A 16560-nucleotide genomic window follows, 5' to 3' on the forward strand; every position below is an offset into this window, starting at 1 on the left:
ACCTGGAGAATTCCATGGACAGAGGAGCCCGAAGGACTACAGTCCATAAGGTCACAAAGAATCAGACTCAACTGAGCAGTTGAGAAATGGACATAGGTGTCAGGGATCAGGACTTCACTATGGCAGAGTTAGAATGCAGAGGTGTCGTGGGTTTCTACTTCTGCCCCACTGAACTAAACAGATGGGCCAGGCGCCCATAGCGCAGCTGGAAAGCTGCAGGTTTCCCTTGGGGAGTAGGGCTGCCTGGGGGAGCTTCCCCAAGGAGAAGAGAGGGTGAGAGGGGAGCAGGTGCAGCCCATGGGCACTGCCAATTCTCAGAACAGGTGAGCGAAAGTGCAGAACACGTGAGAGCTTTATCCTGTTAACCCCTGTCGGTAGAGATGGGTGTCAGATCCTGCCTTCTCACCGACCAAGTGAAGGATTCCTCTTCCCATGGTGGGGGGGCCACTCAGCAGAGGAGAGAGGGGAGCAGCTTTCCCTCTGCTCCCCCGGTACAGCCAACAAGGAAGTGTTTGTGACATGAGGTCAAAGTAGGAACAAAGCGAGGCAAAAAATAATGATCCTCCATGCAGGATTTGTAAGCTCATTCTAAGGGTAGTTTATGTCTTTCAAAAGTTTACCTTGCAACAGTGATGGAGAGTTTTAATTAAAAACTCATAACTCCTTTCCCTGCTAGCTCAGTCGGTAAAGAATCTGCCTGGAGCAATGCAAGAGACCCGAGTTCAATCCATGGGTTGGGAAGATCCCCTGGAGAAGGAAATGGCATTCTGCTCCAGTATTCTTGCCTGGAGAATCCCATGGACAGAGGAGCCTGGAGGGCTACAGTCCATGAGGTCGTGAAGTCAGACACGACTTAGCAACTAAAACCACCAGCTCCTTCCTAAAATAAAAGAAGAATCTCTGCTTTATTGTTCTAGGCAAATAAAATCACTTGCCCCCAAAACGAAGTTTAAGGCACGTAAGGGGGAAGAAAACCTGAGACCCTAGAAAGAATGCTGAATAAATAGTAATCTTGATGGTTTAATTAGTTACGGTGTGTGAGGAGCGCATGTGCTCTAACACCACTCAGCTGTCATCATCACTGAAAGTCTGAAGGCAGATCTTGCAGAAAATACATCTCTGTTCAGGCTGGGTTATTAAGAATTAACTCAGGGAGGAGGCAGAGCAATAATACATCCCTAATGTCCTCTCTATCTGGGAAAAATGCTCCCAAGTATTTTTCTTTCTATGGAAGTGCTGTGATTCATTTTTAAATTTATAACTTTTTTTTTCTCCAAAGAGCAATTAGACTACAGTGAACTGTGGAGATCCTGTACCTGGTGGTTATTTCTTCCTGCTCTCTCTCAGTAAACAGCATTTGAAATCACTCAGAAGTCATCCCACACCACTGACTCTGAGTAGCTGCTTCTAGAACCTTTCAGTTGAGGAAATAACCAAGTTTTAGAAGATGTCATGGCCTTACTAGCCTTAGGTCAAACCCACAAAGGTCTTAGATTTCTATTTATACCATGAGGCCCCCCTAGATGGGAAGGAAAAAGAAGGAAACATATCTTATACCCTAGGTTCGATTTTTAAAAATTAACTCTTTTATTTAATAATATATAATATTTATTTATGTAATTTAATAATATTTAATAATAATTAACTATTGGTTTATTTTTAGTGTCCCAATGCAATTTACAGAGTATTTATATCACCTCCTGTGTCCCTAACACTGGTACCAGGACACAGAATTCTACGATAGCCTCTGCCCTAAAGCATTTACGGACCCTTGGGAATGAAGCAAGTGACAGTAAAACAGGAAGCGCAGCTGGCTCCTCTCCTGGAAGGAGGCAGAAGGGAGCAGTAAATAAAGAAGAGTGGGAAGAGAGAAGTGATGGGCAAAGGAGGAGAATTTAGTTGTTCTTTTTTCACTTTGCATTCTAGCTCAAAAAAATTTTTAAAAGCCATGGTATAGGACTCTCAGAAAGACAGTATCTCAAAGCTCTTTTGTTTATTCCTTAGAAAACACAGACAACTCTCTGCTCATGTACACTGAACTAATTCTTAAGTATCTTTGGACTAAAGATTTTCTTAATAGACCAGAAATTCAGAATTCAATATTTGAAAAGCGAATTTCTAAGCATAGTGAGTAAGACCGTTTTGCTACAGATCCTCATCACATTTTATACTGGCCCAGAGTAACCCTTGTTACATTTCCTTTCAATGTTTATGACATATTACAAATGGGTGGCTCAGTGAGTAAAGAATCCGCCTGCAACGCAGGAGACATAGTTTCCGTCCCTGGGCGGGAACGATCTGGAGGAGGACATGGCAACCCAGTCCAGCATTCTTGCCTGGAGAATCCCAGGGACGGAGGAGCCTGGTGGGCTACAGTCCATGGGATCGCAAAGAGTCAGACACGACTGAAGGGACTGAGCATGCACACACGCACAAATACAGCATGTTTGTTTCTTAGATAAGAAACCAAGTTAGAATCAGTAACTTGTCCAGGATTATAAAGTACAGCTCCATCTCTGACTCTGTAAATCAGGTTTATACACTCCCTGTGCATATAGCCTATAGGGGGCTGGGTGGGGAGGGATGATATGCCTCATGCTGTTCATGCTCATGTGAAAAGCTGAGTTCTTAAACTGTTGTGATCCATATTAGTGCTACTAACAGTGGGCGTGCATAAGAGAAATATCTTTTTTTTTTAAGAGAAATATCTTGAACTCGTGTCATATGAGTGAGTGAGTGAAAGTCGCTCAGTCGTGTCTGCCTCTTTGGGACCCCATGGACTATACAGTCCATGGAATTCTCCAGGCCAGAATACTGGAGTGGATAGCCACTCTCCAGGGGATCTTCCCAACCCAGGGATCGGACTCAGGTCTCCTGCGTTGCAGGCAGATTCTTTACCAGCTAAGCCACCAGGGAAGCCCAAGAATACTGGTCGTGTCCTATAGATAAATACTATAATATAATATTTTCTGGTTTGGGGTTTCTCCCATCAGGATGGAGGCAGCCTTGTAGGAGAAGTCAATGAAGATGGGGAGATGACGGGAGAGAAGATAGCCTACGTGTACCCTGATGAAAGGACTGCCCTGTATGGAAAATTCATCGATGGAGAGATGATAGAAGGGAAGCTGGCTACTCTTCTGTCCGCTGAAGAAGGAAGGCCTCACTTTGAACTGATGCCTGGAAGTAAGTTGAATCTGCTTCGGATGGGTTGCTTTAATTCCAAAACAGGTTGTTACTGGGGAGAAGTTAATGTCCTTGTCTTGTCTGCTGTATCAGCTTGGCTGCTTATGAGACACCTCAGCACCTCAGTGGTTTACAATAGCAAACACAAGTCTGATAAGCAGCTGTATCCAACTGGTCCAGGTGGGACGTGGCCAGGCCAGGTGCGACTCCAGGCTTCTAATCAGCTCGGTGGTGGCGATGGTGGTTTAGTTGCTGAGTTGTGTCCGACTCTTTGCGACCCCATGGACTGAAGTCCAGCCAGGCCCTTCTGTCCATGGAATTTCCCAGGCAAGAATACTGGAGTCAGTTCAGTTCAGTTCAGTCACTCAGTCGTGTCCGACTCTTTGAGACCCCATGAATCACAATTCCACTGCAGCGAGCATGGGTTCAACCCCTGATTGGCTAAGATCTCACATGCTGAGCGATGCAAAAGGGGGGAGGGGAAGGTCTAGCATCTTCTTGGAAGACATGCTCCATGCACAAATGAACCTGTTGGTCTCCATGTTAGGAAAAGTCCTGTTTCCTTTTAGAAATACAGGATGGCACAAAGCTTTATTTCTTATTACAAAATTATTTACTGTAGAAAATCTGGAAAATATACAAAGAAAGAAATCAAGGTTTTGTATTCTGAGTGGCACAATATTAAGAAAGCTAAATTGGTCTGATTCCTGAGAAAACAATGTATGAAAGTAAAGTCAAGTGCGCAGTCGTGTCTGATTCTTTGCGACCCCATGGACTGTAGCCCACCAGACTCCTCTGTCCATGGGATTTTCCAGGCAAGAATACTGGAGTGGGTTGCTATTTCCTTCTCCAGGGGATCTTCCCGACATATATGCATTTCCAATCTAAGTTAAGGTATAAGAAGAATAAAGTAGAAAAGATAGTGCATCTAGGCATTGCTGGGCCTAGATAATATTTAGCTCTGTGGATTGGAAGGAGATTCTCCAAAGGGTGGTTGTCCAAAAATAGGAAAGCTAGCACTTTACATTTAGCTGCAACTTGGGTTGTTATAAATGTCTCCGTTTTTGTTTTTTTAAGTTAAAAACTGAGGCATTTTAAATGCAGTATGGGAATCTGGATTGGATCCTGGAACAGAAAAAGGACATTCGTGGAAAAACTGGTGAAATCTGAATAAAGTCTGGAGTTCACTCAATAGTAATGCTATGTTGGTTTCTTAATTTGGACAAATGTACCATGTAACATAAGAAATTAACATTAGGAGAACAGTGAGGGGCATCAGGAGCTCTCTGTACTATGTTTGCAACTTTTATGTAAATTTAAAATCATTCCACAATGAAGTGGTTTTTTTTTTTTAAGTGTGAAGGTAATCTTTGAACTTTAAACTCTAATATCTGCACTCTTCATGTCCATTTCAATAGGAGACAGTGTTACAATGTTTAGAAATGAGGAGACTCCGGCCAGGGGGAGATCCCAGTTGGTGATGCAGATTTTAAAGCTTCAGAACTGGCAACACTTCTAGACTCAAGAGTCTTGAACTTGAGAGTCACCTCCTTAGAGTCTTGGCTCCAGCATTTACTGTATTGTGGCTTGGGGCAGGTTACTTATCCTTTTAGAACCTGTTTCTTCCTTATAAAATACAGATATTGGCACCTACCATAAAGCCCCATCAGGGAAGTTATTGTGGTTATTACACTCTTCATGGTATAAGTATGAAACACATTTTGGAAAGTGAGAATGATCAGTCTCAGGGGAATTATGGTTTTTCTTAGAACTCCTGATGCAAATAGCAAGCACCTTCCTCAAACTCACTTAAGACCAGAAAAGGAGGGGTGGGTTTATTGGCAAGATTCCAGCAGGCCTCAGTTCTTTTAAGGCTGGGTTGAACAATTTGGGTCTCAAAAGAGTCAGAAGGCACAGTTGCTCTGGGTTGCTGGGAGGAACCAGGCCCAGTCTTTGCTCTGTGTTCCGCCCCTTTTGTTTCTGTCTCCTTCCTCTTCCACTTACAAGTACTGAGCCGCCGACTGGCCGACAGATGAGGGCTTTCGGGTCATGCGGCTTCTGGCCCAGCGGTTGGGGGAGGGGCAAACAGAATGCAAGTGTCTCACCTCAAACCCCCCTCACGCCTTCTCCTGACTCTGTGCTCTCGGGTCAACAAACTGCTTCTCTCTCTCCACGCTTCTTGCTGAGTTTCCTTGTGCCTCTGCCTGGAATTTCTTCTCTCCTCATTTCTTCTTCTCCTCTTTACATGGCAATTCCATTACCTGGCTAATGCCTACTCCGTCTCTTCTTTGGTGCAATTTATCAGCATCGCTTGAATGTTTCTTAGAAATGCAGGTTGTCAGGCCCCCTTCAGGACTATTAAATCAGAAGTTTCATCTTTTAAATTTAATTCTTTAAATGTTTATCAGAGTATAGTTGATTTACAGCGTTGTTTTAGTTTCAGGTGTACAATAAAGTGAATCAGTTATGCCCACACATGTATCCACTCATTTTTAGATTGTTTGGCCATATAGGCCATTAGAGTATTGAGTAGAGTTCCCTGTGATGTACAATAGGTCCTTACTGGGGTTTTTATTTGGAGGGGGGAGCATTCCATGCAGCTTGCAGGATCTTAGTTCCCCAACCAGGGGTTGAACCTGGGCCCTCGGCAGTGAAAATGCAGAGTCCCAACCACTGGACTGTAAGGGAAATCCTTGCCTGTTCCATCCTTATGGCTTGGCTCACCTCTTAGAAGTAATGTTCGTCAAGTGAATGGATGAATTGCAGTCCCAGATCATAGTACCAATGACAGGGGAATAGAGGGAGGAGAGGGTGCCTTCAGTCTGTCTAAGCGAGCAGAGGGAGGGACGGTCAGCGTTGGAGAAGACACATTGACTCCTTGAAAGCAGGAAGAGATATGATATGACTGCTTGTATCTGCACAGCCCCAAACATGGTGTTTTATGTGTAGCTGGCACTTAGCACATTGGTGAGGAAAGTTTTAGTCTAAGGAAAGGAGATGAGAGTTCTTAGGAGAATTTGTGCACAATAGGATGCCTGTTCCACAGAAATGTTTGGTTTGGGAATGTGAGGTTTTGGGGTTTTGTTTTTTTTTTTTCTTTTCTTATTTGAACTTCCTTTAATCGGTTGTGTGCTGGTTCTCAGCCTTTCCTGCCCTGCTTTACTGCAGGCGGGGGTGTCTGCCCCTTGCCTGGTGCATTTCCCAGGCTCCGTGCCTCCAGCTTCTGTCTGGGTTTGGCCACAGACCTGGGACAGGAGCAGGGAGAAGCCCTCAGTGTGTCCCGTAGAGTCCCCAGCAGGGGCCTGTCTCCTGATTCCATCTCCTAGCAGGACGGTTCCCCTCGGATCCAGCTTCCCTGGGCTCCTCCAGCTCCAGAGGTCCAGGAATGTCTCTGTGGCTCAGACGGTAAAGAATCTGCCTGCCAATGGAGGAGACCTGGGTTTGATCCCTGGGTGGGGAAGATCCCCTGAAGAAGGGCATGGCAACCCACTCCAGTATCCTTGCCTGGAGAATTCCATGGACAGAGGAGCCTGCCAGGCTACAGTCCATGGGGTCACAGTGTTGAACACGACTGAGTGACTAACACTGCTCCTGTGACTCAGGGTTATGGCTTTCTGCTCTTGACAGTTTCTGGGCTCTTCATTGCCTTCTTTGGCTTCTCAGCTCTTCTCTCTTCTGTGTAACCAATTCCCTGTATTAAATTCTCTCTCTTGAAAATACTCAAATGGTCTGTGACATGGACTGATCTGGATTGTGACATGGACTGATCTCAGACTTTTAGTCTGAGACATTAATTTGGGTTTTGATTGTATTAAAAAGAAAGAAAGAAAGAAAGAGGGCCCGGTAACCATTGGTAACTACTTAGGAACTGCTTAATGGATAATTTATGATGCCTTAGTGCCTAAAATATTGACTTTTCAGGAGTAAACTTATTTCTTTACTTATTAGCCTTTGGAACACCGTATGTCTTCCTCGTGCTCTGGGAGGGTTCTTGGAGGCTAATTCTTTGCAGAGAAGTAATGTTAATTCTCACAGAAGGCAATGGCACCCCACTCTAGTACCCTTGCCTGGAAAATTCCATGGATGGCAGAGCCTGGAAGGCTGCAGTCCATGGGGTCGCTGAGGGTCGGACACGACTGAGCAACTTCACTTTCACTTTTCACTTTCATGCATTGGAGAAAGAAATGGCAACCCACTCCAGTGTTCTTGCCTAGAGAATCCCAAGGACAAGGGAGCCTGGTGGGCTGCCGTCTATGAGGTCGCACAGAGTCGGACACGACTGAAGCAACTTAGCAGCTTAGCAGCAATGTTAATTCTAGAGTGGCTGTGTGCCTTCATTTCTGAAATAAATTACTAATTGGTTTCTGAACCACTTTAATAGAAATAAGATGACTTTGTTAATGCTTTATCAAAAGCAGTCTGTTCTCCTTAATTCTAGTGAGGCTGAATGTTTATTTTTAGTGAAAGAGACAATTGCCAAGGGTGGGTGGTTGGATTCTACAGACTGTGTCTAGTATGAAAAAAACCACAAGGAAAATTTAAAACTATTATCCAATCTTATCCAACCAGAGAGAGATCTCAAGTTTTCATGACAAAGCCTTTTCTCGATTAAAAATTTTAATTACACAAGCAGCTTTTAAATCATGTGAATAAAGAAAAATGTGAATCAAAAGCAAAAATGGAATTTTAGGAGATATTCCTGATGGCTGTGAAGACCTGATAACAAAACTCCAGAGCAAATCGGAAAACCAACCATTTATATTTTGCACAGCAGTTTGTAATTACTGGTGTAAACCTGCTTGTAAGAAGCATGTTATCTAGCCAGCCAGCAACTATTTCATCCTATCACATATTTTAATTAGAATTAACATTATCACCTGTACCCATGCCATCTACTAAGCATCCAATTGCTGTATTCAATGATAACCGAAAAATATCTTTTAGCAGCTCAATTCAGCATCACAAAGTTCAACAAACGAACCATCAGATTTTAATCCCCTAGTATAAGAATATTTGATGTTATAACAATATTTGTTATACTTAACGATTCTCAAATCAGGAATGATCTTAGAAGTATAACATGAGTTCTACCAATGGGTTGGATGATGCTTAGATGTAGGTCACTCATGTAATTGCAGATATTTAAAGAATGAAGGAGTGAAAGTTAATTATGCTTTGTAACATGGTATCCATCTTCATTATTATATTCCTGAACATAACGAAAGCATTTCAGGAGTAATAAAAAATTATTACTTAAGATTAACTTTTTCCATGGTATCTCTGTATTTTTTCCACTTGGATATTCAGCAAAAGAAAGAAACCCCGTATGTGCATCTTTTACTAGGTGACAAAATGGGTTGGGATTTATGTATTCACTAATAAATTATCTTAAAAATAATGAATGTTATTATAGTCACCAAGAGATGCATAATGAATATGATGGAGAATGAAGCTAAGAATTTTATTGTGTTTGCACACTCAGAATAAGTAAACTTTCTTATCATGAAAAACTATTATTTAAAAAAAGCTCTCCGTTTATACTGAAGAATTTCGTTCTAGTTGGTCTAACTTGAGTAAAACATTTCGCATTATTTAACTTATGCTGGTCCCATTGATGAGAGAAATGTTCTTGATGCACTTCCCTAACTCTGGGCCTGTACTGAAATTTTTGTTTGTTTTTTAGGTTCGGTGTACCACTTTGATAAGTCAACTTCATCTTGCATTTCTACCAATGCTCTTCTTCCAGACCCATATGAATCAGAGAGGTAATTGTTCCCTTGTGGGTTTAATGGCATCATTTATGTGAGATTAAATAACTCTTGTGGTGGGAATTATTGCTCCTTGGTGGCCCTCTACTCAGGCTGAGTTCCCTAGCAGAAAAAAAATGTATATTCTGAGAAAGAGCGTTTTTATGGTCATACAGCATCTGTCCCTGTAAGAGAGTTTCTCTGTCCATAAAGCACAGAACAGCCTGTGTGTCGGTCCCAGAATGAAGCTTCTACAAAGGGACAGCAGTTGGGTCAGGCAGCCCAATATAACCCTGCCCAGGTGTCTGCTTTCTTGGGGCTCTTGGCGTGGGAGGCTCTATTAGCCCCTTGGGAGCATTTCACACTCTTGAAAGCTCTAGTCGAGGCAGGACCAGATGTCTGCTGCTTTACTTAGCCCAGCTGAGAGGGTCTGGAGCACAAGATAATTTCTTTATTCACTACGGGAAGACAGGAGTAAATAAAATGTAAGAAGCATAAAAACATTCCGGCTTACAAACTACAATTCTATTATAAGCTCCGTTCTAGAGTGTCAAGCTCCATTCCATTTGACATGCTAGCTAAACTCTAGCTCTGGATTCCTGAAATGGCTTTCTCTCATCTCTTGACTGTGGTTCATATCCCCCAGTGACTGGCCTGTTTGTGGGTAAGAGTGCCATCTGCACTTGACTTTCTCCTGGCCTCACTCTAATCATGCCTTCCATTTCTTTTCTGTCCGCATCTGAGAAAAGGCCTCTTCCCTGGTGTAACTGACAGGGCTGACACTACAATGTCACAATGAATGAATGGCCCCTTTCTTGAGATGAGGCTCTGGCCTGTTTGCAGAGAGAAAGATTTGGTCTTTGTTAGCCCCCCAAACACAACAGTCCCCTAACCGTATGGATCTGTCTTTTTTTGTTACTGTCATTCTGATAATGCCACCTAACAGTGGCCTCAGACTACCAGCGATTTATGAAAGCAAATATTTTCTTTTGCGCTCATACTTCTGTAGATTGGCTGAGGCTCAGCCACTTTTGACTGGGTTCCACTCGGCTCAGCTGGACTAGGCTGTGATCCAGGTTTCAAGTTGGGTTCCGGTCTGTCTCACATGCCTTCATTCCAAGACTCAGGCTAAGCAAACAACAGCCCCCTGGGGCATCTTCTCCTTGTGGAGATGAATGGAAGCTCAAGGAAGCTGGCAGAAACTTGCCATGCTTCTTAACACCCGAGACCTAGCTTTGCAGTCACTTCTGCCTAGTGACAAAGCAGATCACACAGCCAGGACCAAGTCAGGCAGGGACATTATCCTCCATTTAAGCAGAAGGGCAGTCACATGACCAAGAATCAGACTGACTGTCCCAGGGAGGGAGTCGGGAGGTGGAAGCAGTAATTCAGCCTTCCAGGCCATCTAATAAGCAGGAGATCTACATAACAGAAATCCCAAATGACCATTTCCACCAGACTCTTTATCCACCACAGGGGCTGGAATAATTGAAATTATGTGATTGGGGCATGTATTCTCCGAATAAGGGGCTTTCCAGGTGGTGGAGGGGTAAAGAATCTGCCTGCCAGTGCAGGAGCCATAGGGCATGTGAGTTCGATTCCTGGATCGGGAAGATCCCCTAGAGAAGGAAATGGCAACCCAGTCCACTATTCTTACCTGGGAAATCCTGTGGACAGGGGAGCCTGGCAGGCTACAGTCCTTGGGGTCATGAAGAGTCCAACACAACTGAGCAACTTAACATGCGCGCCCTCACTCTCTTAATAAATCTTGTTCTGTAATCATGAGTTCTATCGTCTTAAAACCAGCACTTGGCAAACTTGTTCTGTAAAGGACCATGTGGTCAATGTTTTAGGCTTTGTGAGTTTCTAAGCAGCTACTTAAGTCAGCCTTTGTAACCTCGAAGCAGTCATAGATAATACTGAACAAATAGGTGTGGGTATGTCCCAATAAAATTTTATTTACAAAAACAGACAACAGCCAGATTTGATCCTTGGGCCAGAGTTAGCTAATCTGTTATAAACTCCTTTGTTGGGAAGTACTTATTGAGTATCTTTTATTAATTATTTGTCACTCTTTTATGTAGAAGGTTCATCTCAGGGTTGGTAACCTTGGGTATAGCTTTAATTAGCTTTGAGAAATGTTTTAGTCCAAGAAGACAGTGGAAATTGTCATTAATTAAAACATACAAATTTTTAAAAACCTTATATCAAGCACTTAGTTACTTTGTGGATGTATACTAATAATCCCTTTATTAGAGAGCAATGAGAGTCATAAGTATACACCATTCTCCAGTTTTCAGTGCCAAAATCTGTATTTCACTTTTTCTTTCTTCCTCATTGGATTACTATGAACTGACATTTTGGATTCTATAGCTATGCCGGTATTTGGGTGGTTAGTAAGGGATGATATCATCAAACTAAAACAAATCATTTGCTTTTTTTTTTCTTTTTAGGGTTTATGTTGCTGAATCTCTCATTTCCAGTGCTGGAGAAGGACTATTTTCAAAGGTAGCTGCGGGACCCAATACTGTTATGTCTTTTTACAATGGAGTCCGAATTACACACCAAGAGGTGAGTGGGGTAGAAGTGGGAACTCAGTTTGATTGGTTTAAGGGCTTTGTTTCACACACCCTTAATTTTCTCATTAGTCCTTTTACTTTAATGTTCACTAAGAATATAAAGGAACAAAAGACCAGGCTTTTTATAAAATTGGTCAGATATTCTATGGCCAACCTCAGACTACTGTAGTAAAGACATTGTACATTAGGTAGCTTATGAACAACGGAAACTTCTTTCTCACAGTTCTAGAAGCCAGGAAGTCAGAGATCAAGGTGCCAACAGATTCAGTGTCTGGTGAGAGCCTGCGTCCTGCTTCGTTGATGTCCCTTTTTTTGCTGTAACTACACATGGCAGGAGGGATGAGGGAGTCTCAGGGGTCTCTTATAAGAACTCTGGTCTTATTCATAAAGGCTCTACCTGCCCCCATGACCTAAACACCTTCCAAATTCCTTTTTTATATATGATAGGGGAAAGTTAATTAGTAGTAAGTTGAAGACTTCTCTGGTGGCTCATGGGCTTCCCTGTGGCTCAGACGGTGAAGAATCTGCCTGCAATGCAGGAGATCCAGGTTTGATCCCTGAGTGGGGAAGATCCCCTGAAGAAGGGATTGGCAACTGATTCCAGCATTCTTGCCTGGGAAATTCACATGGACAGAGGAGCCTGGTGGGCTATAGTCCATGGGGTCGCAAAGAGTCAGACATGACTGAGCAACTAACACTTTCACTTTTCACTTTCTGGTGGCTCAGGGGTGAAGAACCCACCTGCAAATGCAGGAGACATAGGTTCTATCCCTGATCTGGGAAGATCCCACATGCCACAGAATGACTAAACCTGGTGCCGCAACTACTGAGCCTGTGCTCTAGAGTGCAGGAGCCACAACTGCTGAGCCCATGTGCCCACCTGCTGACGTCCGCTTGCCTTAGAGCCTGTGCTCAGCAAAAAGAGATGCCACCGCAATGAGAAGCCTGCACACCGCAGCTGGAGAGAACCCCCTGCTCCCTGTAGCGGGAGAAAAGCCCTCGCAGCAGCGAAGACCCAGCACAGGCAAAAATCAATCAATCAATCAATCAATCTAATTACTTAAAAAATAAGTAGTAAGTTGAGCTGCCCTGCACTGCTCATGTATGCCCTTCCCACCATCAATGTGTGCAGTATGCACCATCAAAGTGCAAGGGATGCCTTAGGCCAGGGGTCCCCGACCTCCAGGGTCTATTGCCTGATGATCTGCAGTGGAGGTGCTGTAATAATGACAGAAATAAAGTGCACAATAAGTGTAATACACTTGAATCATCCTGAAACCATCCCCCCACTCTGACCCATGGAAAGATTGGCTTCTACAAAACTGGTCCCCGTTGCCAGAAAGGTTGGGGACCACTGCCGTGGGCTTTTGCCATATACGTGGCACTCGTGAGGTTAGGGATAAACGAGTTAATATCTTCAGTGTCCTTTGAGTTCCTGGGAGGAAGCTCGTTTCCAGCATTCACTTTCTTGTTTTCTGCAGGTTGACAGCAGGGACTGGGCTCTCAACGGGAACACCCTCTCCCTTGACGAGGAAACAGTCATTGATGTGCCTGAGCCCTACAACCATGTATCCAAGTACTGTGCCTCCTTGGGACACAAGGCAAATCACTCCTTCACTCCAAACTGCATCTATGACATGTGAGTAGGACACCAAGCTGCCGGTGCCGCGGGGCCCCGAGAATGAGGAGGGCGCCTCAGAGGTGTTATCCCGCCCCAAGAAAGGTGGCTCCCTCAGAATATCAGAGGGTCCTCTGCCAGGGGGCTGCTCATGCTTATTGCTTGAAACTCAGAAATAGAAAAGTGCTTCAAAGTGTAGACATGCTGTGGAAATACTATACTTCGTGGAAATACTATACTTTGTGGGAATACACTATACTTCATGATTGCTGTTTTATTGTGGGGTTTTTTTTTCTGTTCTTCAGCTCTCTCATTCTGGAAAATTAAGGATAGTGTCATTGGAAGTAATAGTACAAATTGAAATTGCACTGTAGAGGTTAGGGAATCCTTTTATTATGTGAAAAGAAGGAGAACTGTAAAATCCTAAAACTAGGGCGTGAGGTCTCCGTGTTAGGAAAAAAAAAAAACCCATAAAGTCAGAGTCCCTATCATTTGACAGCCAAGAGGAATGAAATACTGCCACGTGCAACAACATGGATGAGCCTTTGAAAACACGCAAGGAGCCAGTCACTAAAGACCGAGTGGTGTGTGACTCCATTTGTATGAACAGTCCGCTGTAGCCCCAGACACAGAATGCCCATCAGTGCTTGCCTAGAGCTGGGGGCCGGGGTTGGGGGAGCGAAAGTTGATAGCTAATGAGCGTGGAAGTTCCTTTTTATAATTTTATATTGGAGTATAGCTGATTAGCAGGTTGTGGTAGTTTCAATTGGGCAGCAAAGGGACTCAGCCATACATATACATGTATCCATTCTCCCCCAAAGTCCCCTCCCGTCCAGGCTGCCGCATAACCTTGAACAGAGTTCAGGTGCTATACAGCAGGTCCTTGTTGGTTATCCACTTGAAATATAGCCGTGTGCACATGGCAGTCTCCACCTCCCTAACTGTCCCTTCCCCTCACCTTTCCCCTCTGGTAACCATAAGTTCATTCTCTAAGTCTGGGAGTCCATTTCTGTTTTGTAAATAAGTTTTCATGTGTATCACCTGTTTAGATTTCATGTGTAAGTGATATCATATCATATTCCTCTTTCTCTGTCTGACTTACTTCGCTCACTATGACAATCTCTAGGCCACCCATGTTGCTACAGATGACCTTATTTCATTCTTTTCCAACAGCCCATTGTATATATGTACTGTGTCTTCTTTATTCATCACTCTGTTGATAGACATTTAGGTTGTGGGAAGTTCCTTTTGAGGCTTCCAAAGTTAGTGGCTGTGGCTGCACAACTGAAAACCACTGAATAGTACACATTAAATGGGTGCATTTTACGAAGCATGAGTTACATCTCACCACAGTCACTAGTTTTAAAACTTCAAATAATCTCTTTCAGTTTGAGCCTCCCCTTCCAATGGCACACTGAACCTCTTGGAAACCTCCATGGATAAGAACCTTACCGTTATCCACAAAGGCAGCTGTCTGGACAAACAAATACGTACTATGGAGTTAGCTGTTGGGCTCTGGTGACTAGAAAGTTCTTTCTATTGAGCCCCAGTGGGTTTCCCTGTACTCTCCAGCCCTTGGCCCTAATTATCCCTTTTCTGCTTGTGTACAATGTCAATGTCTCTTCCACATAGTAGTCCTACATACATCATAGTAGTTTTCATGCGCTCCCAAACTGTCTTCCCAAAGTCAAGCATCTCTGACTATTCCTTAAAGGGATAGCTGGCTGAGATTCCATGTCACAGCTGTCTCTAGCTCAGCCTGAGGATGACAGTTCCTCCTAGCAGCCAGGAGCCGTGTGCAGTCTTTCCTGCTCACCTGTAGTTTGCTGTGCTTGGTCCTCTTGCTCGTTAACATAAGCAGGATCAGATCGTGTGCGTTTAATCTGTAGGAGCAGTGCCAGGATTCGAGTGTCCCTTCTTGCATCCCTGAGATGGCTTTAAAATTGTTCTGGCAGTCGCTTGCTCTCCTTGGCAGCCAGCACCAAGCACTGAAGCTACAAGTTCTGTTTAAAGGGCGAGTAGAAATGGCAAAGGACATGCGTCATGTGAAATGAAACTGACACTGTTATTAACTCCAAGGCTTTCGTGGCCAATGTAAATTAGGCCAAAGCATCGTTCCAGGCTGCACACAGCTGAACGGCAACCATTTAAACCCGTGGTAACGAAGGATTATAAATGCTACCCCTTAAAACGAACAAGTTTTGTGATTTCATGGCAAGGATATGACTGTTCTCATCAAAAGTAAGAGAGCATAGGAGAAAAGAGAAGGCACCGTTTGTGCAAAATCAAGTCTCTCCTCAGAAAAAAATTATTTTTCAAGCCCAATGTGAATGATTAATTATTTGGGGTCATGGAGAGACTGTGCCAAGTCACTTCAGGTGTGTCCAACTCTGCGACCCTATGGACTGTAGCCTGCCAGGCTCCTCTGTCCATGGGATTCTCCAGGCAAGAACACTGGAGTGGATTGCCATGCCCTCCTGCAGGGGATCTGACCCAGGGCTCAAACCCGCATCTCTTATGTCTCCTGCCTTAGCAGGTGGGTTCTTTACCACGAGCACCACCTGAGAAGCCCTGGGAAAGACTCCCTGAGCAATAATCAGATAGAACGTTCAGATACCAGTGCATGGGATTCACTGGTTTCTGAAATCACTGGTACTGTTAGCACACTCTAACACAGAACAGCAACTTCTGTAAGCTGTTTTACCTGTAGTCCAGCACAGTGTGCCAGATGGACAGACAGGAACTGCTTCCCTTGCCGTAGATACAGGTTCCTCATCAACAGGGAGCCGGACTGCGTGGTCAGAGGTTTGGTCTGAGGGCTGGTCTTGCCTATTGTTTCCTGAGCGCTTCCTCCAGGCCAGTACTGTGGTACAGGCTTCTGTGCACGATGTCATTCAATCTTCCCAGTAGCTTCGTGGGGCCACCAGTATTACTGGTGAGTATTACCAGTATCCCAGATCAGGGACAAGAAACACAGGGCTCTTGTCAAAGTGAAGTGCTCTTAACCTCTGTGCTTAAGGGCTGCCTTGAAGCATCGGCACCTGAGACTGAGTTCTTTCCTTTCAGTCTATTTTCTACTCTGAAAATAATGAAAATGAGTAGGAAAATGAAAATGCAAGAGGATAATAAGAGAAATCTCAGGCTTCTTGTGGGATTTTTTTGTGTACCACAAGGTTAACTAGAGCTCCATTTCAGGAGTATTTTTTTCTTTTTTTTTGAAGTATCTGATTTACAATATTGTGTTAGTTTCAGGTGTAGGACAAAATGATTCATATATATATATGTATGTATTCTTTTTCGGATGCTTTTCCTTTGTAGGTTATTATAAGATATTGAATATAGTTCCCTATAGTGTACAGTAGGTTCTTATTGTTTCTTTTCTACATAGTAGTGTGTATCTATTAATATTAATATTAATAGTGTGTATTTATTA

The 16560-nt window shown here is 43.7% G+C and overlaps 1 protein-coding gene across 1 annotated transcript in view; it reads left to right on the forward strand.

Moving 5' to 3' along the window:
* Window positions 1–16560, forward strand: part of SETD7 (SET domain containing 7, histone lysine methyltransferase) — a 50500-nt gene that overhangs the window by 25878 nt on the left and 8062 nt on the right. Inside the window, exons 5-8 of the mRNA XM_069557085.1 lie at window positions 2994–3183; window positions 8867–8948; window positions 11384–11501; window positions 12991–13148. Of these exons, the coding sequence (XP_069413186.1) occupies window positions 2994–3183; window positions 8867–8948; window positions 11384–11501; window positions 12991–13148 (548 nt within the window). The remainder of the gene's footprint in view (window positions 1–2993; window positions 3184–8866; window positions 8949–11383; window positions 11502–12990; window positions 13149–16560) is intronic.

The sequence above is a fragment of the Ovis canadensis genome, chromosome 17, assembly GCF_042477335.2.
Source record: "Ovis canadensis isolate MfBH-ARS-UI-01 breed Bighorn chromosome 17, ARS-UI_OviCan_v2, whole genome shotgun sequence".
In the NCBI taxonomy this organism is placed as follows: domain Eukaryota; kingdom Metazoa; phylum Chordata; class Mammalia; order Artiodactyla; family Bovidae; genus Ovis; species Ovis canadensis.